General features: G+C 37.6%; 1 protein-coding gene across 1 annotated transcript in view; it reads right to left on the reverse strand.

Moving 5' to 3' along the window:
* LOC150084467 (uncharacterized) overlaps positions 1-25,923 on the reverse strand; it is a 199,009-nt gene that overhangs the window by 97,748 nt on the left and 75,338 nt on the right. The window contains exon 4 of the mRNA XM_090376248.1: positions 427-548. Coding sequence (XP_090232374.1) covers positions 427-548 — 122 coding nt within the window. The remainder of the gene's footprint in view (positions 1-426; positions 549-25,923) is intronic.

Consider the following 25,923-nt stretch of genomic DNA (forward strand, 5'->3'; position numbering starts at 1 on the left):
CCCCACCCACTGAGCGCTGTTTTGACCGGGAAAGATAATTATAGTCACGCCCATGTGTTTTTATGGCGGAAAATGTTCACGGCGCTTTACAATTCACATTTTTTTAGATTTCATTTTATATTAAATCACCGACCGCTAATACATATACTGCGAATAGCGGTGATTTACTGTATATACACTTTTCCATATTTCCTTAGCCTGCTTCTTGCCATTCTTAAAATCTGTCACAGCATTCAAGTTGAGACTAGGCAAACCTCACCTATCTAATAATATTACAGACGAGACCATTACCAATATCAGATTTAAAGCATAAAAACCCTTTATGCTTTAAATAGAATAAACTTCTAAAATAAAGCTTTTACAAAAAGAAAAGAAACATATTTCATAAAATTATCTAGGAATCTAACTTTCATCTAATAAACTTACTTTTATTGAATGCCGATGTTTCGATTTTTTATTTGACTGTTCTGCAGTCTGTGTCTCTCCAACAGTACTATTGCTACTACTGCTGCCTACTGATGTGGAGCGTTTTCTTTTAGTCATAGGCTCTTAAAAAAATAAATAAATAAATAACTATATGTATATAATTTTTTTTTCTAAGATGTATATATTGTAATATTAATGTATAATACTGCTAATGTATAATATTGCTTTTATGCATTTACATAGATATACACAGAGTATAAGAAATATAAATAAGAGTGGAAATATATTAATTACTGGACAAGTGTATTTAATTCATGTAGAAATAGGATGGATACCTTTGAGCACTACACTGCTAATAAAAAGTGTCAGTTAAAATATACTGTATTTTTTAAAAAAATTAAATACAGTAGAACCTGGATAAGAAGTTTACCAAAGGGACTGGAAGTTCAGAACTTCTCATGGGGAGAGGACTTCTTAGAAGGGAAAATGACTTAAGGGTATGAAATATTAACTACACAAATAAAAATGAAAAGATACATATACATCAAAGATCATTTTTAAGCATTATTTCAGAATTCTATGGGAAACATTTTTAAACTGAGGATTTCTAATTGCTTAACATTCTGTTCATTAAACTGATTACTAAGTTGGAAGAATGAACTCCTTTAGAGTTTCAACATACCTTAAAAGATCACAATTACAATAAGACAGAGACAATCCACTAAGTAATTCAGAACTGTTCACAAACATCAGAACTTAACATAGTCAGCATATCAGATTATGGATATCAATGAAAACACTTGCAATATGTCACTTCCATAATATCAAAATGTTTATACTAAAAAGGTTTTAGCGCTGAAAGCCTCAGACTACAAAAAATTCACTAATCAAACAAATTAGTGCCAAGTATCATTTCAGTTCATAGCAAATCACCGAAGTAGGTGAAATGGCATCATTTCTGTTATATCTTATATTGTGAATGCCTTCACAACAAGTTGCCCTGAGATTGAACTACCTCGACAATGGATTCTCGGAATAGGCAATACAAGAATTTTGCTAGTAGGGAAAAGGAGGTGATTATCCCTTTGTATAAGGCAATGACTTATACAAAGGTTATCCCATTGTATAAGACTTTGTCAGGCCATGCCTTGAGTACTGCGTACAGGTCTGGAGGCTTCATTTTTAAGAGTGTAAAGAGAAGGGAAACAAGATTGAGGGGAACGAAGGGGTCATCCTCTTAGCAAGAAAGGATTACGTTATGCAAATTGGAGCATCTGGAGACCTGGCACCTGCGAGGTGATCTGATTGAAGTGTATAAGGCCTTGAATGGTTGAGCAGGCTCAATTCTTTTGGGACTCTTCCTCTTGCTCCGATTACAAACCTGAGGGGGTATAAATTCAAATTGAGGAAAGACAGTTGTACAGTATAATAAATGTGTGGAATTTTGCCTTTAGCCAGCGGGTGGTTGATTGCTGGAACAAACTTCCATCTGTCGTTGTGGAAGTTGATAGCTTAAATAAATTCAAGGAAGAACTGGACAAACTTTTAGAGGGAATGGATGTGTGAAATGTTTCTTTTTTTTTTTTTTTTTGGCTGATGTTACATAAGTTTGCTTTCTTGCATGACATGCCTCCTCTACTACTACTACTACTTCGCCAATGGAATCTCGGCAGATATGATCACCCCATTGCCACCGAGAATAAGTAACATTAGTCTTCTCCATTGGCAAAGCGTTAGTTATTGGAGTTAGTGCAATATCAGAGCAACTCGTTGTGAAGGCATCCACAGTATGAGATACATGGATATCAAAATCGATGCCATTTCACCTAATTCAGTGGTTTACCATGAACTTAAATGATGCTTCGCGCTAACTTGAATGGACAGTGCAGCATTGAGTCAGTTTGGTGTAAGCACTGGGAAAGCAAAATTGAGAGTAGGAGTCTGTTATAGGCCTAATAACTCTGACGAGTATAACAAACAACTGTACAGAGAAATAAGAGTGGGACAGTAAATCAGTGTCTTATAATGGGGGATTTTAATTTCCCAGATATTGACTGGAGTTTGTGGGTCTCATTCCTACAAAAGCAGTGCAAGAATCACTTTTGCCTCTGCCTACGGCACTGTTAGCCTTTTAGTCTGTGTATCCCTCCAAACTAGCAGTTTTCCGACCCACCTAATACTACCTCGATAGCATCAGCAAATATTCTTTCATCCTTTCTATTTAAATGTACCCCATCCCTGTAGAAGTAGACTCTCCCATCCACAGGTACAGACTAGGCTGAAAAAAATTCTACCCCTTGAGCCTTGCACAATCTCTCCAGAGCCAAATTGATCAACAAGGCTCTCATCATATACTCCCTCCTATCGAGTCTGGGCAGAATTGCAGACACTTTCACATTCAACCCTTAACTCATGACTTTTTTCACCATTGACATGTACTCGAGTAAATCTGCAGATCTCTTACTCTTAATGCCATTAGTTCAAACGTGTACAACAATATCACCTTTTGTGCCCTTAAAAGATGATATCTGTTCTACAACGTCAACATATAAACATACAAAACATGCAAACATATAAACAGGAACCCAGAAATTTGCAAAGGGAACAAACAGGTCTAAATGATGCAACATTGTGCATGTTGAGCAATTCACTTTTCTTTATATTTACATGATTATTTAAACACTAAACAATATATGTAGATAAATATGCTAAAATAAAAAGCAATGCATAAAAATATTAACTTTATAAAAACATGAGGTTAGCAACTGGGACACAAATTCTGAAAAAATTAAAAGCTCACACGTGCAAGCTTCAGTTCATCGCTGCTTGTAGTTTTTTATGTAAATATATATTTGTGTTTAGTTTAATGGTACTTAATTGCATTACTGATCAAATTTTGATAGCCTAGATACTTTTAATCTATCTTGATAATATTAATCTTTCAGAGTACTAATGGATAAAATTTATATCATCTTTGTGTAGTAATGATAAATGGACAATGTGCACATTTGCTTTGTGCTGCCAACAAATAATAAAAAAAAAAAATTAGCAAAGACAGGAACGAAAGAAGGAGAAAAGAGGAAAGCAAAATTTACAATGTTTATTCATTCTACACAAACATTCTTCCATTGCATTATTGGAGGATTTAAATGGATTAATATTCAATCGAAATGGTCCTTGATGCTATCACAGACATTCTCTTGGGTATGCCAAGCTCTGCCTGCTACTTGGGAGTCTAAAATGCTGATAGAACTAATATTCTGGTAACATTCGAGTCTTAATATCGGCAAAGTCCGGTTTGTACCTTCAAATCCTGAAATACGGCACCCAGCACACTGGAGGTGACTACACGGGTGCAAACCAACGTAAGCAGGGATTAAAGTTTGCCACTCACACCACACGGAGGAATGCCACTCCTCTGTGTTGCCAGACAATACTAGGTAGTAGATGACTATCAACTAGTGCAATATCACCACATTGCTTACTGGAGTTTTGAAGTGGTGGTACCATGCTTAGTTACCAGAGCAAAGCTCTGGCACCCCCCACCCCGACAATCTCCTCCACATCATACAGCATGATTGATATTTTTTCAGGTAATGATGGACATCATGGCGAGATCCAATCTTCCTTGCATTTCGAAGGTACGGTTTTAAAATGGTGTTCACAGGCTGGCCAATAAGTTTGGTTTGGATTTCATTGGCACATTAGCAACTATAATGCACCAAAACAAGTCATATATAAAAAATTAAGCATTCAGTGACCAAATTAGTCAGGTCACCATGTCAAGATAACATAGGTATAAAAGATATAAAACATAGAAATAACAACAAAACAACAAAGAAATAACAATAAAAGGTAAATTTTAAATACAAGTAAAAAAGTTTACCAATTTTAAATAGCTAAAGACACATGGTCATTGTTGGATAAAATCTGACTGAGTTTATAAGACTCAGCCAATAACTAAAGGTGGTAAAATATAAATCATGTTCGTGTCTAAAACGTGGACACTGTTAAAATGCGACAAATACTTAACATGGTGCCACAGTTCTCACACATAGGAGAGTCATCTGCCACAGCAGAAATGCATATGTAAGATGACCGTGTCCTATGTGGAGGCAAGCTAGGAACAACTTCCTCTCTGCAGTTCCTGTGCAGACTACACTGCCATCGGATTACAGGCTTTATCTGATAGAGCTTGTTTGCGACTTGCTCATGCAAGTCACAAACAAGCTCTATCAGATAAAGATTGTTGCCATTGGGAGAGTAATTTAGCATGTATTAGCTCCCAGTAATCTGTATAGGGGACTAACAGGCAATAAGTGTTGTGGGGGTTCTGGTGATCTGGCTGGCTGCCAGATAATCCACCAGACCAAACCTATTGGTAACTCTCTAGGATGCTTCTGGATCAGCTAGTGTATAATCTCACTGCCTCTACTCTGCCAGATAGTGATTGGAGGGAGTCTGAGTAGAGTGTATGCAGGGAGCACTGTCGAAGCCACATTATGTAAAGGAGCTGGGTGTATTCTTACCGTGCATATGCCATATCCAAAAAATTAATCTCATTACTTCATACAGCATGTCCTTGCCACCATTTCTTACTTCTGAACACACACAATCAATTGTGAAACTAAAAGAATAAACTTATCTGCGAAAAGATCTAAACCTCCTGAACACTTCCTCTTTCGTTTCACAAATATATGTGGTCTCAGTTATAACGAATTGGGAAGAGATTAAAGATCAGGAAAAGATTTTTCAGCTCCAGCAAACAAATAAGTTTTTAATAAATTTTTGCTGTTTTATTGATTTGTCACATTAATTTATTTTCTATAAGTAGCTTTATAGGCCTAGTCATGCACCTTAATTTATTTTGAATTTAGCTAGAGATTTTGTAGGTTACTACTTAATATACATAGAACCTTTATCCATTCTAAACTTTCCCCCATTGTTACAGAAGTGGACTGGCCATAACACTTTCCAGGGAAACCCTGGTGGCCGGTGTGATTTGGTCCATAAACACTAGTATGAGGCTGCTAAAAGTTTCCCCGGTAAGGATTTTTGATCCAGTCCACCTCTGCATTGTTATAGTATATTACAGTGTTTCCCAAACTGTGTTCCGCGGAACACTAGTGCTCCGTGAAAAATCATAATTAATAATTATGAAAAATAAAAAATATTAATTTTGCAAATTTGTAGCGTACACTCTTTTGTATCATTATAATTTTTAACATTTTTTTTCAGTTATTAACATACAGTGGACCCCTGCTTTACGATATTAATTTGTTCCAGAGACACCATCATATCATGAGAATATCGTAATGTGAACCCAAAATAACACACTGTTTTTTGATAATTCGCTCCAAGTCCTCGGAAGTTGAAATTTTTGCTATATACTAAGCTGTTTAACTCTGTAAAAAGCAATTTTTATAATAAAAAATTGTATTAGTTTTATATAGAATACTGAATACTGTATTTTCCAGTGTATACCACATAACTTTTATTTAAAAAACTCATCCTAAAATTGTGGTGTGTCTTATACACAGGAATAAACAGTAGTGCATGATACAAATAAAAAATAATAATAAAAAAAGATAAAAAATGCTGATAGTGCCACACATTTTTACTTAATTCCTTCCCCCCCACAAATGTTGTTTAAAATAATTGATAATTATAAACATTAAAAAAAAAAAAAAATCGTAATTTTGATTTAATTTACATTGGAAAAGCTGTGTCGATGGCGTGGTGATGGAGCTGGAAGAGAATCTTTTACCATCAAGATATCAGGACAACCTTCAGGATCTGGTGTTCTTTCCGATCGCTGCCTCTTGCTACTTATGTTATAAAAACTGTCCAAAGTGGTTTGCTTTTGGCACTCTCTCTGAAGGTTCTTGAAAAAACTTAACACCTGATCTTCAAATTTTCTTTTCTTATCGTCCTCTTCACAATATGTCACACAGTAAACGTCCTTATTTTTTTTAATTGAGTTGTTGCTACACGGTCATCCTCCTCATGTTCCTCATCTCCACTGTCATGCTTGCCCATCTGCTCCAATTCCTGGAGCTCCTCTGTTGTCAACTCCCTCCCGTGATCCGAAATTAACTCCTCCACATCAACCAAGAGTGATAATTTCCTGCTCTAGAACACCTTCAGCTTTAAATCCTTCAAAATCATGGATGACTGAAGGCCATAAGTTCTTCCAGGGTGCACTGAGGCACTGTGCTGAAACTTCATTCCAAGAACTGACAATCATTTGTACACAGTCTAAGATGTAGTAGTAGTATGTGATGCAAGAAACCAAGTGTATGAGCTCATGCAGCATCAGCCAAAAAAAAAAAAAAAATCACACCATTCCCTCCAAATGCCTGTCCAGTTCCTCCTTAAATTTATTCAACCTATCAACTTCCACGACAGATGGAAGTCTGTTCCAGCAATTAACCACCCGCTGGCTAAAGGCAAATTTCTGCACAATCTATTCTACATCTGTCTTTTCTTAATTTGAATTTAGTGGAAGGATCCCATCAGAATTCAGCATGCTCAACCCATTCATGTTAAACCTAGTCTTCCAGAATTCCTTTAAGGTGATAGCTCTGTCTCCTGAAGTCTCTCCAAAGCACTTATCAAACATCTTTGTGTAAATTTTTTTTAAAAGTTGGCAATCACTTGTTGATCCATCGGCTGAAGCAGAGGTGGTACTGGGTAGGGGGAGAAATTTGAGAGTAACAAAGTTAAATTGCTCCTCCAGAGATCGAGCAAGTTGGATTTTTTTTTTTTTGGTTAGTTGTTGGTGCATCGGCTTCTGTGGCCATATTGTACCTCCCAAGGTTTTTGCATTTTCTACTCTGATCCAAGCCCGAGGTGGGATTCAAACCCACGACCTTTGGGTTGCTAGGCAGGCACTTTACCCACCCGGCTAGCCGGGTGGGTAAAGTTGTGGATCATGACCTGGAGCATTATCCAAAATTAAGAGTGCCTTTAAAGGAAGTTTGTTTTTTTTCTAAGTAACTTTTGACTGAAATACAAAACACTTCAAATACCCATTCATTGAAGAGGCATGTTGTCACCCAGGCCTTCTTGTTACACTGCCAGAAGACACCCAACCTGCTTTTGATGACCTTTTGCTGTTTAAACACTCTGGGAGTTTGCACGATAAGCCAACATTGGCTTAAGTTTAAAATCACCACAGGCATTGGACCCCAATAGCAGAGTAGGCCCATTCTTCTTTGGCTTATTATCAGGCAATGAGGCCTCTTTTTTTGTGAAGTATGGTGGCCTAGGCATTCTTTTCCAAAAGAGACCTGTTTCGTCTGTATTAAAGACCTGTTGAGGAAGGTAACCCTCCTTCTCAAGGAGCTCTTGAAACTCCACCTTAAAGTTTTCAGCTGCTTCCTGATTAGCACTGCAAGCATATCCATGCCATTGACACTTTTAATATCAGACCTTTTTCTAAAACTGTCGAACCAACCTTTGCTGGCTTTGAAGTCCCCATATTGGGTATCACTAGCTGAAAGTGTTTTAGTCTTTAAGTCCTCAAAAATCTGCTTTGCACGTTGCAAATGTATTGTACAGGAACTGTATCACCCTTCATTTTTTTGGTTTTTCTTTTATCCACAGCAACTAAAGCCTTTCCATTTCTACAATCAGTTCCCTGCCATTTTGGACTGTTAGATTCATCACTAACTTTTTAAAGGTTTTCTTTTTGTTTCACTATGGCTTATATAGTCGACTGTGAAAAACCATATTCACGTACCAATGAACTAATTTTAGCACCATCATCATGTTTTTTCACTATTTCTTGTTTAATTTTAATTGAAATTTTCTTCTTACTGTGCTCGTTAGGGGCCACATTACACAATGTTGTACATTCAAGAATTCAATACAGTAAATTTATGGAAAGTAAGCACAAAAAAAAAAAAAAAAGCTTTGAACTAAAAGATACGAAAACAAAACACACGTGCAACACACTTACAAATGCTGATACTGGCTGAGACAAAGGACCACGTGGTCCAGTCAGAGACAATCATAAGCCATTGTAGAGCGAAATAAGGTGCCAGTGATCACTGGTTAGTAGAATCAGCAGCTCAAATCATTAAAATGCACTACACTTTCACCGTTTATTGCTATGTTTTGTTATAAGAATGTATTTTGAATACATTTGTGATATTTTTCTAAAGGACCCATTTCTAGAGGTAGTAAACGGGTAGTAATAAATGTAATAAGGGTAAGAGGTAATAAAAGGGTAGTAAACTATCTTATTGCATTTGCAATAATACCGATAACAAATTCTGTGGGTTTTTACCTTATTATGGTGAAATTGTTTCCCCTTCACTGAAATCATATAAAAAAATTTTTTTTTCAGAATCTTCTCTTCATTCCTATTCTTTAAGCTTTGTTTAATAGACTTAATTAAAATAGAATTCAAATTCAATTTGTAAACATGACAAGGTCCCACACTTATGCTCATCGTAAAGCGGGAGGTCCACGGTACTGGCATAGACTAATAATCAAATAGACCGCACAACTATTTTAGTGGGATTTTGCATAGACAAGTATGCGTAGAGGTAATGACATCTACGAAAAAGTAGCAATGTGGTGATCTAGTATGCCATTCATATGCAATAAATCTGGAGTACACGGTTTGAAGGAGAGGAAGCGAACCAATATCATAACTAAACTCAGAAAAGAACCAAAGAGAGATTCTCCAATTCATCAGTCTACAACTTTTTTGTAGACTGTGTATAACGTATCAACACACAGTTGATACATTATTCTGTGTTACTGATTCCCATAGGCAGTACTTTAAATTTGTCAATGTTAAACTTCAGTTGCTACCTCTCAGCCCATCTGCTCAACTTTTCTAGATCCTGTTGCAGCAGTGTACTGTCAGTGTCATTAAGAACCCTGCAAACCTTTGTATCATCTGCAGACTTGGATATTAAGCATGATATACCATCATCAATATCATTAATAAATACAGAAAACAACAATGGACCCAACACTGAACCCTGAGGTACTCCAATAATAAACATTAGTCCACAAAAGCCGAGAATTAGGGTTGAATTTGAAAGTGTCTGCAATTCTGTCCAGACACGATAGGAGGGAGTATATGTTGAGAGCCTTGTCGATCAATTCGGCCCTGGAAAGATTGTGCAGGGCTCAAGGGGTAGAATTTTTTTCAGCCTGGACTGTACTTGTTAACAGGAGAGATTGCTTCTACAGGGATGGGATACACTTAAATAGAAAGGGTGCAAGAATATTTGCTGATGCTATCGAGGCAGTGTTAGGTGGGTCGGAAAACTGCTAGCTTGGGGGGAGACAAAGACCAATAGATTGACAGTAGCCACTGGCAGAGGTGAAAGAGATTCTTGCACTGCTTCTATTAGAATGAGTAGAAGCCTGAAAAACAAGATGCATGATATTTCAGAGATTGCTAGGAGCCATTGCGGTAAAAGTAAACACATGGGTTGTGTTAGGGTAGCTAAGAATAGAAACAGGTGCAGGTATACTTGCGTGTACACCAATGCTAGGAGTTTAGTAAATAAATTTGATGAATTTGAGGTATTGCTCAAAACATCAAAGGCAGATATTGTTGGGATATCAGAGACGTGATGTCACACAGATATAAGGGATGCAGAACTGGAATTTGGGGAGTACAACGTCTACAGAAAGGATAGACAGGATAGGAAGGGGGGAGGGGTTATGCTATTAGTTAAGAAACACATAAAAACCAAGGAAGTGAAGCCAGTCGACATCGCTGGACAGTGCAGTGTTGAGTCAGTTTGGTGTGACATAAGCATTGGGAGATCAAAATTGAGAGTAGGAGTGTGCTTTGGCCTAATGACTCTGATGAGTATAATAAGGAACTGTACAGAGAAATAGAGTGGGCCAGTAAATCAGAGAGTCTTATAATGGGAGATTTTAATTTCCCAGATATTGACTGGAATTTGGGGGCTGGTCACTCACACACTAGCAGGGCTTTTGTGGATTTATTGGATGATTGTTTTCTACATCAGCATGTTCGGGAGGCAACTAGAGGCAGTAATACTCTTGATTTGATTATCAGCAGTGATTCTTCATGCATTAAGAATCTGCAGATAAATGAACCACTAGGTGGCAGTGATCACAGTGTGCTGAAGTGGGATTTACTCAAAGAGGCAACTACCATTAGGGGTAAAGGGAAGGGTTATTGCTTCCGTAAAGGCGACTACGATGGAGTGAGACAGTATTTAAATTCTATACAGTGGGACCAACTGATGATGTTACCAACAGCAAATTCAAAATGGGAAGCATTCAAAGAATTAATCTTGTAAGCTACTAGGCTTTACATACCAACTAAGAAATATTGTTCAAGGTTTAGGCCAAAATGGATGTCAGATGAACTAATGAGGCATATGGCAGAGAAGAAAAATGCATGGAATACTTACAAATTAACACATGACACAGAAGCCTATGATAGATACAAGTTGATATGCAACAAAGTTACAAAGGAGGTTAGGCAGGCGAAGGCAGATTACGAGAAATCCTTGGCAAGGGATGCAAAGAAAAACAGCAAAGAGTTCTTTACTTATGTAAACTCTAGAAGGAAGGGGACGAATCAGATTGGTCCACTTGATATTGATGGGTCAACTGTTGATGACACTGCTCAGGTAGCTAACAAACTAAATGAATATTTTGCATCGACATTCACACATGAGGAGTTATTCAGCGAGGGGAATGCCAGAGGTGTATTCAACTCTAGCAGTAAGCTACAGAATCTTGAAATAACTGGGAGTAAAGTGGAGGAGAAACTGTTGAAGATAAACACAAGTAAGGCACCCGGGGTGGATGGGATCTATCCAGTTATATTAAAGGAGGCAGCAAAGGAAGTAAGCAAACCCTTAGCCATAATTATGAGAGCTTCCTTGGACTCAGGGGAGCTACCCATAGACTGGAAATGTGCAAATGTGACCCCAATTCACAAAGGAGGATCAAAGGCTGACACAAGTAATTATAGACCTGTGAGCTTAACTTCTGTTCCAGGAAAGTTAATGGAGGCACTGGTTAAAGAAGCACTGCAGGATCATTTAGACAAGACATCAGTTATAGCTCGGACACAGCATGGTTTTGTTAAGGGGAAGTCTTGCCTGACCAATTTGATTGGATATTATGATGCAGTCACAAAAGAACTGGATGCAGGGAATAGCTTTGATATTATATACTTGGATCTTAGAAAGGCTTTTGATACTGTTGCACATGGAAGACTGCTACACAAATTGGAGCAGTGTGGCATTGGAGGCAAATTGCTGCTATGGATAAAGGGGTGGTTGAGGGGGAGAAGACAGAGTGGTAATCAATGGACACTGCTCATCGTAGACTAATGTTATTAGTGGAGTCCCTCAGGGCTCAGTGTTGGGTCCATTATTGTTTTCTGTATTTATAAATGATATTGATGATGGTATATTAAGCTTAATGTCCAAGTTTGCAGACGATACAAAGGTTGGCAGGGTTGTCAAGGACACTACTGACGCTATGCTGGTGCAACAGGATCTGGAAAGGTTGAGCAGATGGGCTGAGAGGTGGAAAATGAAGTTTAACATTGAAAAATGTAAAGTACTACACATGGGAAACAGCAACCCCAGAGCAACGTATCAACTCTGTGGTACTACACTGACAGTGGTAGAGAATGAAAGGGACTTGGGGGTGGTTGTGCAGGCAGATATGAAGTTCTCTGAGCAGTGCAGACGGGCTGCAAGAGTAGCTCATGGAGTATTGTCAATGATATACAGGAATTTTTCCAGCAGGGATAAGGAGGTGATTATTCCCTTGTATAAGGCAATGGTCAGGCCACACCTAGAGTACTGTATACAGGTCTGGAGGCCTCATTTCAAGAAGGATGTAGAGCTGCTGGAACGAGTACAGAGAAGGGCAACAAGATTAGTGAATGGAACAAACGGGTGCTCTTACGAAGAAAGGCTTAAGTTTTGCAAATTACAGTGTCTGGAGACTAGGCACCAGCGAGGTGATCTGATAGAGGTGTATAAAGCCTTGAATGGTTTGAGCATGCTCAATGCTGATGGGATTCTTCCTCTAGCTCAGAATAATCACCTGAGAGGGCATAAATTCAAATTGAGGAAGGACAGATGTAGGATAGACGTGCGGAAATTTGCCTTTAGCCAGTGGGTGGTTGGTTGGTGGAACAGACTTCCATCCCTTGTAGTGGAGGTTGATAGCCTAAATAAGTTTAAGGCTCAGCTGGACAGGTATTTTGAACAAACAGAGGTGTGAAGTGGAAGTGGTTTTTTTTTTTTTTTTTGGCTGATGCTGCATAAGCTTGCTTTCTTGCATCAAATGCCTCTACTAATGCTAATGCTAAAAGAGCAGTGTCCATTGATTACCATTCTGTCTTCTACCACTCAACCATCCCTTTGTCCATAGCAGCAATTTGCCTCCAATGCCATAGTGCTCCAATCTGTGCAGCAGGCTTCCATGTGCAACAGTATCAAAAGCCTTTCTAAGATCTAAATATATGATATCAAAATTATCCCCTGCATCCAGTTCCTTTGTGACCACATCACAATAACCAATCAAATTGGTTTTCCTCTTAACAAAATCTTGCTGTGTCGAAGCTATTACTGAAATCTTACCTAGTTGATCCTGCAGTGCTTTTAACTTCTGTTCCAGGAAAACTAATGGAGGCACTGGTTAAAGAAGCACTGCAGAATCATCTAGACAAGACTTCAGTTATAGCTCGGACACAGCATGGTTTTGCTAAGGGAAAGTCTTGCCTGACCAATTTGATTGGATACTATGATGTGGTCACAAAGGAACTGGATGCAGGGAATAACTTTGATATCATATATTTGGATCTTAGAAAGGCTTTTGATACTGTTACACATGAAAGACTGCTGCACAAATTGGAACAGTGTGGCATTGGAGGCAAATTGCTGCTATGAATAAAGGGATGGTTGAGTGGGAGAAGACAGAGTGGTAATCAATGGACACTGCTCATCGTGGAGCAATGTTCTTAGTGGAGTGTCCCCCAGGTTTCAGTATTGGGTCCATTGTTGTTTTCTGTATTTATAAATGATATTGATGATATGATGGTACATCAAGCTTAATGTCCAAGTTTGCAAATGATACGAAGGTTTTTTTTAGGAGCATTAGCAACTAAGTCCATATGCTCCGGGATATGTGGTGGTCATTCCCTGACCTTTCCGCAAATCCTCCATATTTGGTGGTGACGGGCTCGAACCCCAGTCTAATCAAGACACGTGTGCTACGCACTGCTGCTCCTTCCCACCCGGATACGGAGGCGCCATGATAATATGAAGGTTGGTAGAGTTGTTAAGGACCCTAATGACAGTAAAGCTGCTGCAACAGGATCTAGAAAAGTTGATGGGCTGGGAGGTGGCAAATGAAGTTTAACATTAACAAATGTAAAGTACTACATATGGGAAGCTGCAACCCCAGAGTGATGTTTCAACTCTGTGGTACTACACTGACAGTGGTAGAGAACAAAAAGGACCTGGGGTAATTGTGCAGGCAGATAAGTTTTCTGAGCAGTGCAGACAGTCGCCAGAGTAGCTCATAGTGTCTTGTCAATGATATATAGGAATTTTTCTAGCAGGGATAAGGTGGTGATTATCCCCTTATATAAGGCAATGGTCAGGCCACACCTTGAGTACTGTATACAGGTCTGGAGGCCCCATTTTAAGAAGGATGTAGAGCTGTTGGAATGAGTACAGAGAAGGGCAACAAGATTAGTGAATGGAACAAAGGGTTGCTCTTATGAAGAAAGGCTTAAGTTTTGCAAATTACAGTGTCTGGAGACTAGGCACCGGCGAGGTGATCTGACTGAGTTGTATAAAGCCTTGAATGTTTTGAGAATGCTTAATGCTGATGGAATTCTTCCTCTTGGTCAGAATAATCATTTGACAGGATATAAATTCAAATTGAGGAAAGATAGATGTAGGATAGATGTGCGGAAGTCTGCCTTTAGCCAGCGGGTGGTTGGTTGGTGGAACAGACTTCCATCCTTTGTTGTGGAAGTTGATAGCCTAAATAAATTTAAGGCTGAGCTGGACAGGTACTTGGAACGAACAGAGGGGTGAAATGGGAGCATGTTTTTTTTTTTTTTTGGCTGATGCTGCATAAGCTCGCTTTCTTGCATCATATGCCTCTACTAATGCTAACCCATGCATGGTACTAAGTACTACAGGTTCTAATACCCCTCCCATTTGGGGTTTTCATAAAAAAAAAATAATGATTTATGCATCTATGTTCCTGTTAACTTTATCCAGTTTTACTAAGTGTGCATAATAATGGCACACCGAAATTATGCCAGAATATTTTTCACGTTTACCATTACATTTAGAGTAACAGGATTAAGGGAACAAATTGCTATGTATTTGCAACCTTATAACTATAAAATGTGAATTAAAGTCCATGACCTCATTCTAACCTTCACTTCAGTAGGACCAAATGAAAATGAATGTGCTTGAATTATTCAGCATACTAGTAGGCAACTATGCTACCCTCTGGCAAGTTTACAGCAGAAACAAATTAGATAACGATCAAATTTAAATAATTAATTTTGAATTTTTTGAAAATAGAAATACTAATTAATCCACCAATTTAAATGAAATGAAAGTTAAATGAATGAGGTATATTTTTGCTGAAAAAAGCCAAAACTAGTGAAAAAAACTAATAGTTTTAGTGGTTAATAAAAAAAATTAACCACTAAAACAAACTAAAACTTCTGGTCATTATTGGCACGACTAACCCTGATCAATGGATATTGCCTTGGAAAGTAACCTATGTTTACAGTGTTGTTTAATTTTAGATTAATTATTACTTTAAGGTTTATATGGGTGGTGGGTTTTATTATATTTTACCACAATGAAATGTCAGTACACTGATGTCTAATTTACCATCGTATTTTGTATAGTTTTGATGAATTAAAAATGTTGATGCGTAATTCCAAATAATTCTGAAACAGATTTGTTTTCAGTACCGCAATACATCGAGCCCGATTTGAAAGCAAAGAAACCATTTGGCTTATATTCACATATTCCATAACTGGAATATAATACATTTGGGATTAAAATTACTACAAAGGTTATGATGAAATTGAAACCAATACATATGCTCCAGACTTAATAATCAAATATCAACAGCCATTTCCATGCACATGATATGACATGATGTCTGACATGAAACAGACATGATATCTAATAGGGCATTGATTGAGGAAGGATGGTTGCAGAATACACATGTGGAAGTTTGCCTTTAGCCAAGAAATGGTTGACTGCTGAGACAAACTTCCATCTGATGCAGAAGTGGATAGCATGAATAAATTCAAGGATAAACTAGACAAATTGCTGGAGAAGACAGATTTTCTTTTAGCCAGCAAGTCATTGATAGCGGAAAAAAGTTGTCTTTGCAGGTAGTTGAGGCTGACAGTTTGAATAAATTCAAAGGTCACCTGGATACTTACCAAATACAGTCAGTCCTCGTACAACACGTGTTTACACTACACGAACTCGATCATACACGATTTATAAATAGAGGAACGATATCTTATATAACACGAACCGAATTCGCTTATGCACAATTTGCCTTTGTGATTACAAGAAATGGCAGTCGAACGTGGAATCGCCCCAACTGAATGCAACACGATAGGAATGAAGAGAAGATTCTGAAAATGTATTTGTTTTTTATATCAGTGAAGGGGAAACACATTTCACCATAATAATGTAACCAACACAATTCCAGCTATCGGTATAATCGAAAATGCAATTAGATCGAGTTTACTACCAGTTTATAACAGATTCCACTCGCAGAAACGCAACTAGAAATTGTTTTTATTGTTTTATGGTAGTAACCCCTAGAAATGTGCTTTAGTAAAATGTGAGGTGTTAATAGTGTATCTCTGCCTTTACGGTGTTGTTCATTCAGTTGCCACACGTGCACAGCTTTGTTTATGTGTATCAAGTGTGCCTCCTTGTTTTGTAATTGTGCTTTATTCCCTAAAAATTAGTAAAATACTTAAAAGGTGTGAAAAGGAAGAGTCCTGGTGAAGACACTGCAGATTCACAGAGAAAAACAAAAGCAATATCGATAAACAGAGGCGGACTGGATCAAAAATTCTTACCCGGGAAAATGTATAGTGGCCTCATACTATGGTTTATGGCCAAAATTACACCGGCTTCCGGGGTTTCCCCGGTAAGGCTTATCGACAGAGGCCAGTCAGCCTCTGTCGATAGAGAAAAAATATGAAATTCTGAAACGCTTTGAGCAAAATGAAAGACCATGTGATATTGCACATGCTACAGACCTAAATGAGGCAACGCCAAGAATTACAAAGAATGCAGAGAAAATAAAAACAACTTTCATAGCAAGAACAACTCAAAGTGTAATTAAAATCCATTAGATTAAGACACAAAGAATTGGAAGAGATGGAACGGATGTCATCTGTTTGGATAGAAAATCAAACAAAAAAAGTTTGCTTACGATAGAATCAAAAGCAGCAGCAATATTTTATTACAATTATTTATTGTGTTTGGTAATGTTTTGGTTACAAATGTGTGTTCAATTTTGGGTGGTCGGCACCTAACCCTATTTTTCCCATAGGGCCTGTTGTTTATATTGCATGAGGGTTTCTAGGAACACAACTATCGTGCTATACGAGGACTGACTGTAATTTGTTTTCTTATCTACTTGGTTGGTTTTATTTTATTTTATTTATTGTTATTATTTTTTTTTTTTTTTTGCCAGTGCAGCAAAAGCCTGTGGCTTCCTTGCATTATATGGTGAACACTATTACTATTACAATTAACCAGGTGAAATGCAAGCTCTCCACTGTGTGCTTGAAACAGATCAGTGACATCAGTTGAAGAAACGTCAAGCTGCAACTGGTTAGCAATCTGCTTCTGTTTCATTTTGTATGATCTCTACTGGTTCTTGAAATCCTTCAAAATTATCAATAAACTGATGACCCAGTTTATTCCAAACACCCTTCAAGTTCTATGTAATTTTGTTCCAGGTTCATTGTATTATTTTAATTGCATCTAAAATATGGAATTTTTTCCAAAATTCTATAATAGTTGGACCGCCCTCCTCATCCATTGCATTAATTAGAACGTCAAATGTCTTTAGAAGATAATGCAATTTAAACATTTAAATAATGCTCTAGTCCAGGGGTTGGCAAACTACAGCCTGCGGGCCAAATCCGGCTTGTGGGTTAATTTTTTTTTTTTTTACATGAAAAAAATTTAAAATAAATCAAATCACGCGCTGCAATAGCCGATAGTCGAGTTGAGAATAATGACCGCATGTGGTGCTACTGGCGTTGCATATTCGCATTCTGTCGTCTACCGTAGAACAAGTGTTGCCAGCATTTCTCTCAGTTTTGCTTTAGCGGCGCACGTGATATTGTCTGTCACGGCGCTCTGTGATCTTTTTTTTCCCTTTTATTTAATACCCACCATTTCCATGTCACCCTCAAGACCAAATATGAAGAGGAAAGTGGACTTCGAATGTCGTGCTTTTAAAGCTGAATGGAGTGTGAATTATTTTGTCATAGAAATAAGTGACAAAGTACCATGTTTATTATGTAATGATACAATAGCTGTGCGAAAAGAGTACAATTTACATCGTCATTACCAAAGTAAGCACGCAGCACAATATTCAAAACTCACAGAAAATCAAAGGAAGCTAAAATTGGAAAGTTTAAAATGTAATGCATCATCACAACGCAATGTATTCGTTAAAATAAAAAATGATAACGAAGCAGTAACTAAAGTAAACTTACGAATAGCTCATTTATTAGCCAAGAAAGGGAAACCATTTATCGATGGTGAATTAATTAAATCATGTTTGCTTGTGGCAGCCGAAGAAATGTGTCCAGAGAAAATGGATTTGTTTCAATCTGTCAGTCTTTCGGCGAGAACAACTATTAGAAGAGTTGAGGACATTGGGAGCCACATCAAGAGTCAATTAAAAGACAAGGCAAAACATTTCAAGTGGTTTTCGTTGGATCTTGATGAGTCTACAGGCATTACTGATACTGCCCAATTGTTGCTGTTTATTCGAGGAGTCAATACTGAATTTGAGGTTACTGAAGAATTAGCTTCTATGAATAGTCTGCATGAAACAACTACAGGCGAAGATATCTTCAAGGAAGTTGAGAAAATGCTAATACAATACAATTTGCAATGGAATCAGTTAAAATGTGTCACAACTGATGGTTGTAAAAATATGTGTGGAACGGGGAAAGGATTAGTTGGACAAATTTTTAAGGCTTGTGAAGAAGCTAAATGTTCAAACCCTCTGGTAATTCATTGTATTATTCACCAGCAGACTGTCATGTGTTATTGAACCAGTTGTGTCAGCGGTTAACTTTATTCGCTCTCATGGACTTAACCATCGTCAGTTTCATGATTTTTTATTAGAGCTTGAAGCCGAATATCGTGATTTGCCCTACCATACAGCAGTTCGATGGCTCAGCAATGGAAAAGTTTTATTGAGATTTTTTGAACTCAGAGAAGCAATAGAAATTTTTCTAAATGAGAAAAACTGCCCACAACTACTATTATCTAACAATGAATGGCTATGGAAATTAGCATTTGCTATAGACATCATGGGATATCTTAACGAATTTAACTTAAAATTACAGGGGAAAACAGTGCTCATATGCGAAACGTATTCTATCGTAAAGTCATATCGTCAAAAATTTGCATTGTTTGAAACAAATCACATTAACCATGTTTGACCATTTTCTATGCTGTAAAAATTTTCAAATATTAGCAAACTCCCCATTCCCAAAAAAATTTGTGGCGGATATATATTTTCTGAACTTAAACTACAGTTACAACAGTGTTTTTCGGATCTTGATGCAAGTGCAAAAGACATTTCCATATTTCAAAATCCATATGGCTGTACAATTGAGGAGCTTCCATCAGACCTCCAATTGGAAGTGATTGATCTGCAAAATGATGATATGCTAAAGGTTAGGTTTAAAGAAATGGATCTAACCCAATTCTATAAATATCTTTCGGAAGATAAATACGGTCAATTAAAATCATATGCACGAGAATTTATATCTGTATTTGGGAGTACTTACCAATGTGAAAAGCCATTTTCGAAAATGAAATATGTACAATCGCAATACAAATTATTATTAACGGATGACCATTTGCAAACAACTTTAATGATAGGAAGTACTAACTTCGAACTCCAGTATGATGAAATATTATCTCAGAAAAAACAATTACATTCATTGCATTAGTACAAAATTTAACCAGTTCTATAATACGTTTATTAATCAATGGAAATATTTTATTCATTTTTTGTAAGTGTCAGCATGTGTATAAATATTATGTAAAATATCACTTCCTAATAAAAAGATTTTAAACCTGTTTTTTTTTGCTGCTCTATGAGTAGAATTACCCATGTAAATATCTTCGAGCTTGCTACCTGGCCCGCCGAGCCTAAAAATTTTACGATCTGGCCCTTTCCAAAAAAAGTTTGCCGCCCCTGCTCTAGTCCATTGGCTGCAAAGGTGGTGTTACATTTGGTGGCAAAAAATTTATTTTAACATTACGGTGGCGATGTTGCAGAAATGGTGGGTGGCCAGGTGCATTATCTAAAATCAGAATCACCCGAAAAGGAATATTTTTATCATCACAATATTGTTTTACTTCAGGCACAAAGTGATGCAAAAACCAATCTTGGAATAAAGGAATGAAGAGCAAATTCTGAAAATTTATTTATGTTTTTTACATGATTAAAGATTTCAGTGAAGGGGAAACACATTTCACCATAATAACATAAAAACACGTAATTCCAGCTTTCGGTATTTTCGCAAATGCAAGAAGATCGAGTTTACTACCCATTTATAATAGATTGCGCTGACAGAAAAGCCCAATAAACCGGAAAGTGCAAATTGTTTTTATTGTTTTATGGTAGTGATCTCCAAAAATGTGTTTTTGAAAAATATTACAAAGGTTTTCAAAACTGATTCTTATAACCGAACACATGATAACAATGAAAGTGTAGTGCATGTTAATGATTTGAATTAGTAATTAATATAATTTTCATTACAAAAGTGAGCTTTTAGAGAGATAAATAGCTTAGTTATATAGCGAAAATTTCAACTTCAGAGGTCTTGAAACAAATAACCAAAAAACAATGTATTATTGGGTTCACATTACAATATTTTCACAATACGACGGTGCCTCTGGAATGGATTAATTTCGTAAAGGAGGGTGCACCATATTGTATAGCTATGTGCATGGTTTCAAATGCGGTATTTATGAATGTTTAACATTCATTTTTTGCAATTAATGTTCATATTTTCAATTTTGTTGATACTTAATACTTGAGGGAAAAAAAAAAAAAAAAAAACCGTAAACCAGGGAACTCTTAAAGCGGGAACTGCCTGTATAAGAAACTGATTTACTGGCCCACTCTATTTCCCTATATAGTTATTTGTTAATACTCATCACAGTCATCAAGCATATAACACACTTTTTCCTCTCACTTTCAGTTTCCCAATTATGTCACTCATAACTGAATCAACATTGCACTGGCCACCCATGTCAACTGGATGCATTGTCTTTGATTTAATGTTTCTTAACTAAGAGCATAATCCTCCCTGTCCAGTCTGTCATTTCTATACACATTGTACTCCACATATTCAAATTTTGCCTCCCTTATGTCTGAGTGAGACCATGTCTCTGATACTCCTACGTCAAAGTCTGCAGATGATACAAAGGTTGGGCAGATGGGCTGAGAAGTGGCAACTGAAGTTGAACATTGACAAATGCAAAGTACTGCATTTGTCAATGTCATTTTATGCACTACATTTAATTTGATCTACATAAGTTTTACTAAGAGCATCATCATTCTTTTGATACTACTGCACACTGAAGACTGCTGTACAAATTGGAGCGGTGTGGCACTGGGGGCACATTACTGTTTTGGATAAAGGGATGGTTGAGTGGGAGAAGACAAGAGTGGTAATCAATGGACACAGTTCTTTGTGGACTAATGTTATTAGTGGAGTCCCCCAGGGTTCATTGTTGGGTTCATTGCTGTTTTCTGTTTTTATTAATGAAATTGATGAAAGTATATCAGAGTTAATGTCAAAGTTTGCAGACGATACGAAGGTTGGCAGAGTTGTTAATGACAGTAATGATAGTACGCTACTGCAAGAGGATCTGGAAAAGTTGAGCAGATGGGCTGAGTGGTAGCAAATGAAGTTTAACATTGACAAATGTAAAGTACTGCATAGGGGAGTCAGTAACCCCAGAGTAACGTATCTACTGGGTGGTACTACACCCAGGGTAGTGGAGAATGAAAAGGACTGGGAGGTAATTGTGCAGTCAGATATGAAGTTTTCTGAGCAGTGCAGACAGGCTGCCAGAGCAGGTCATGGGGTCTTATTAATGATATACAGGAATTTTGCTAGCAGGGATAAGGGGGTAATTATCCCCTTATATAAGGCAACGGTTAGGACACAGCTTGTGTACTGTGTATGGAAGCCTCATTTTAGGAAGGATATAGAATTGCGAGAACGAGTACAGAGAAGGGCAACAATACTGGTGAAGGTAACAATGGGGTGCTCTTACAAAGAAAGGCTTAAGTTCTGCACACTGCACCATCTGGAGACTAGGCACTTGCAAGGTGATGTGATTGAGGTGTATAAGGAATTGAATGGATTGAGCAGGCTCTATGCTGATGGGATTCTTCCTCTTGTTCAGATTATAAACCTGAGAGGACAAACTGAAATTAAGGAAAGACAATTGTCAAATAGATGTGTGGAAGTTGATAGCTTAAATAAATTCATGGAAGGAGTGGATAAACGTTTGGAGTGAATAGATGGGTGAAATGGGAAGGTTTTTTTTGGCTGATGCTGTATATTGCTTTCTTGCATCATATGCCTCTACTACTGCTAATGCCTGCATTTGATGGCTTAATCGGTACCTCATCATAAAAATTATTTACTATGCTCCTACCATTAGCTTACATTCAAGTATACATGCACCTGTTCTTAATCTTAGTTACCCTAATTTATTTGTTCTATGATGGCCAACAGCAGCACTCAAAATCCCAGATACCTTGCTTCCCAGGATACTGCATGTTCCAATAGAAGCAAGGTCAAAACCACTTTCACCTCTGTCTGTGGCTCTAGTTAATCTATTATTCTGTGTATCTTCCCAAGCTAGCAATTTTCAGAGCCACTTAACGTAATAGCATCAGCAAATATCCTTGCGCCCTTTCTATTTAACTCTATCCCATCCTGTAAAAAAAGTCTTTCCTGTTAACAAGCCCATACCATGCTGAGAAAAAAAATATTCCATAAGCGCAGCACAGTTTCTCCAGAGTTGAAATTATTTACAAAGTTCTTAACATGCACTACTATCACGTCTGTGCAGAATTGTAGACTCTTTTGAATTTAATCCTAACTCAACTTTTTGCCAACATCGTCCTGTACTTGTTAAGTCTGTAGATATTCTGCTCTTATTTAGCACCAACGTGCACAACAATATCAACTTTCATACCCTTAAAAGATGGTATGTGCTCTATCATCTACTTTTTTCCCTGACACACATACCCTGATTTATTCCAACTATCATTTTATCACAATATATTTCCTGTTTCCTTAAGAATAACTAACTCCTGTGGGACCAATGTGTGTAAGCTCTAGTGTTGATATTTTGATGGGTGCCTATTTTAATTCTTTTGAGGGCATTCACCCTAATCTTCAAGCTTTCATAAACACTCATCAGAACACTGTTTTTGCCTAATTTCCTCACATTCTTTGCATCACACACACACACACACACACACACACACACACACACACACACACACACACACACACACACACACACACACACCCCACTTGACTGCATCACGTCATGTTTCAGATATGTCCAGAAACATGAGCGGAACAAGGATATCCACGAGTTGGAAAAGATTTTGCAGCTCCAGCAAACGCTGAGTTTTTGATAAATTTCTGCCATTTTATTCACTTAATTTATTTTCTAGAAGTAGCTTTATAGTCCTAATCACACTCCTTAGTTTATTTTGAATTTAGATAGATTTTGTAGGTTGATATTTAGTATCTGTAGAATCTTGTACCGTTCGAAATTTGCAGCCATTTTTGTGGTATATTAGATCGATATGGAATAGCATAATGTACATCTCGAACTTGATAGTGTAAGATATAAAGTAAAACTATATAGCATAATGTGTAGCACTGTATTAGGAATCGGTTAGCATAGTATAGTATTGTCAATTATCAATTAAATTTACTGATCTTATTAATTTTCATTGTTAATTAAATTGTATTTAAACATATATCATGCCCCAGACTACAGCAGCAAAGCAACAGGCACAAAGTAGCAGAAGTGCTGTGGCTCGGGAAAGAACTGAAGAGGGCAATTCTCCAACACATCACAGTCTAAAAAAATGTGCAAAATGTGAAATGTTTGCAGACTTTCTGAAACAGAACATAATCTAGCCAAAGAGGATGTCTTCGTGTGTGCTAGGTCCAGAGAGTGTGTGTGTGTGAAGAAATTAGGCACCAACTCAGCATTCTGATGGATGTAGAGTAGATGTCCTCAAAGGAATTAAAATGGGGGTCCCATCTAGCTCTCAGCTGCCCAACTCAACATCAGAGTTCACTCTTGTGCATCACGGAACACAAATCTTCAGGGCAGAAGGTGCTGGTCTCACAGGAGCTAGTTATTGTCAGTGACTCAATTGTCATGGAAATGGGTTAGATATTGTGCAAAAAGGATAGCCGGAATAGGACCAGGGTATGTCTGCAGAGACAAAAGTTGATGATGTTGTAGATCAGATATCTTTAAGGGCACAAAAGGTGATATTGTTGTACACATTGGCACTAATGACATTAAGTGTAGGAAATCTGCAGACTTACTTAACAAGTACAGGTCAATGTCAAATAAAAGTCACAAGTTAAGGATAAATTTGAAAGTGTCTGCAATTAATTTTGCCAATCAATTCAGCCCTGAAGAGAGAGTGCAAGGTTCATGGGGTAGACATTTTCTCAGTGTGGCCTGTGCTTGTACAGGAGAAATAGCTACTACAGGGAAGGGATACACTTAAATAGAAAGGGTGCAAGAATTTTTTCTGATGCTATCAAGGCAATGTTAGGTGGGTCGGAAAACTGCTAGCTTGGGGGGGAGAGATTCACAGACCAATAGATTAACAGTAGCCACAGGCACATGTAGAGGTGATTTTTGCACTGCTTCTATTGGAATGAGCAGCAGCCTGGAAAGCAAGTTGCTAAGGATTTAGAGAGCTGCTGGGAGTCATCATGAAACAGGTAAATATGTGGGCTGTGTTAGGGTAACTAAGAGTAAGAACATGCTAGGAGTATAGTAAATAAATTTGATGAATTTGAAGTGCTGGTCAATAAAGGCAGATATTGTTGAGATATCAGAGATGTGGTTTCACACAGATATAAGGAAGGCAGAATTGGAATTTCAGGAGTGCAATGTGTACAAAAAGGATAGACAAGAGGATGGGATATGATGTTAGTTAAAAAACATCAAAATCTAAGGCAGTGCATATAGTTGACATTGGTGGACAGTGCAATGTTGAGTCATTTTGGTACATAAAGGAGGCGGCAAAGCAACTAAGCAAACCCTTAGCCATAATTATGAGAGCATCCTTGGACTCAGGGGAGGTTCCCACGGACTGGAGATGTGCAAATGTGTCCCCAATTCACAAAGGTGGATCGAAGGGTGACACGAGTAATTACAGACCAGTTAGTTTAACTTCTGTTCCGGGTAAAATAATGGAGTCGCTGGTTAAAGATGCATTGCAGGATCATCTAGACAAGACTGCAGCGATAACTCAAACACAGCATGGGTTTGTTAAGGGAAAGTCTTGTCTGACAAATTTGATTGGTTATTATGATGTGGTCACAAAGGAACTGGATGCAAAAAATAATTTTGATATCATATACTTGGATTTCAGGAAAGCTTTTGACACTGTTGCGCATGGAAGACTACTGTACAAATTGGAGCAGAATGGTATTAAGGGTAAGTTGCTACAATGGATAAAAGGATGGTTAAGTGGGAGAAGACAGAGGGTGGTAATCAATGGGTGCTGCTCTTCGTGGACTAATGTTATTAGTGGAGTCCCACAGGGTTCGGTGTTGGGTCCACTGTTGTTTTGTGTATTTATCAATGATATTGATGAAGGTATATCAGGCTTAATGTCGAAGTTTGCAGATGACACAAAGGTTGGCAGGGTTGTTAATGACAGTAATGGCAGTGTGCTACTGCAACAGGATCTAGATAATTTGGGCAGATGGGCTAAGAAGTGGCAACTGAAGTTCAACCTTGACAAATGCAAAGTACTGCATATGGGTAGAAATAACCCCAGAGAAACGTACCAACTGTGTGGTACTACACTTAAGGTGGTAGAAAATGAAAAAGACCTGGGAGTAATTGTGCAGTCAGATATGAAGTTTTCTGAGCAGTG

The sequence above is a fragment of the Mastigoproctus giganteus genome, chromosome 6, assembly GCF_048544385.1.
Source record: "Mastigoproctus giganteus isolate SK-2022 chromosome 6, ASM4854438v1, whole genome shotgun sequence".
Classification (NCBI taxonomy): Eukaryota; Metazoa; Arthropoda; class Arachnida; order Uropygi; family Thelyphonidae; genus Mastigoproctus; species Mastigoproctus giganteus.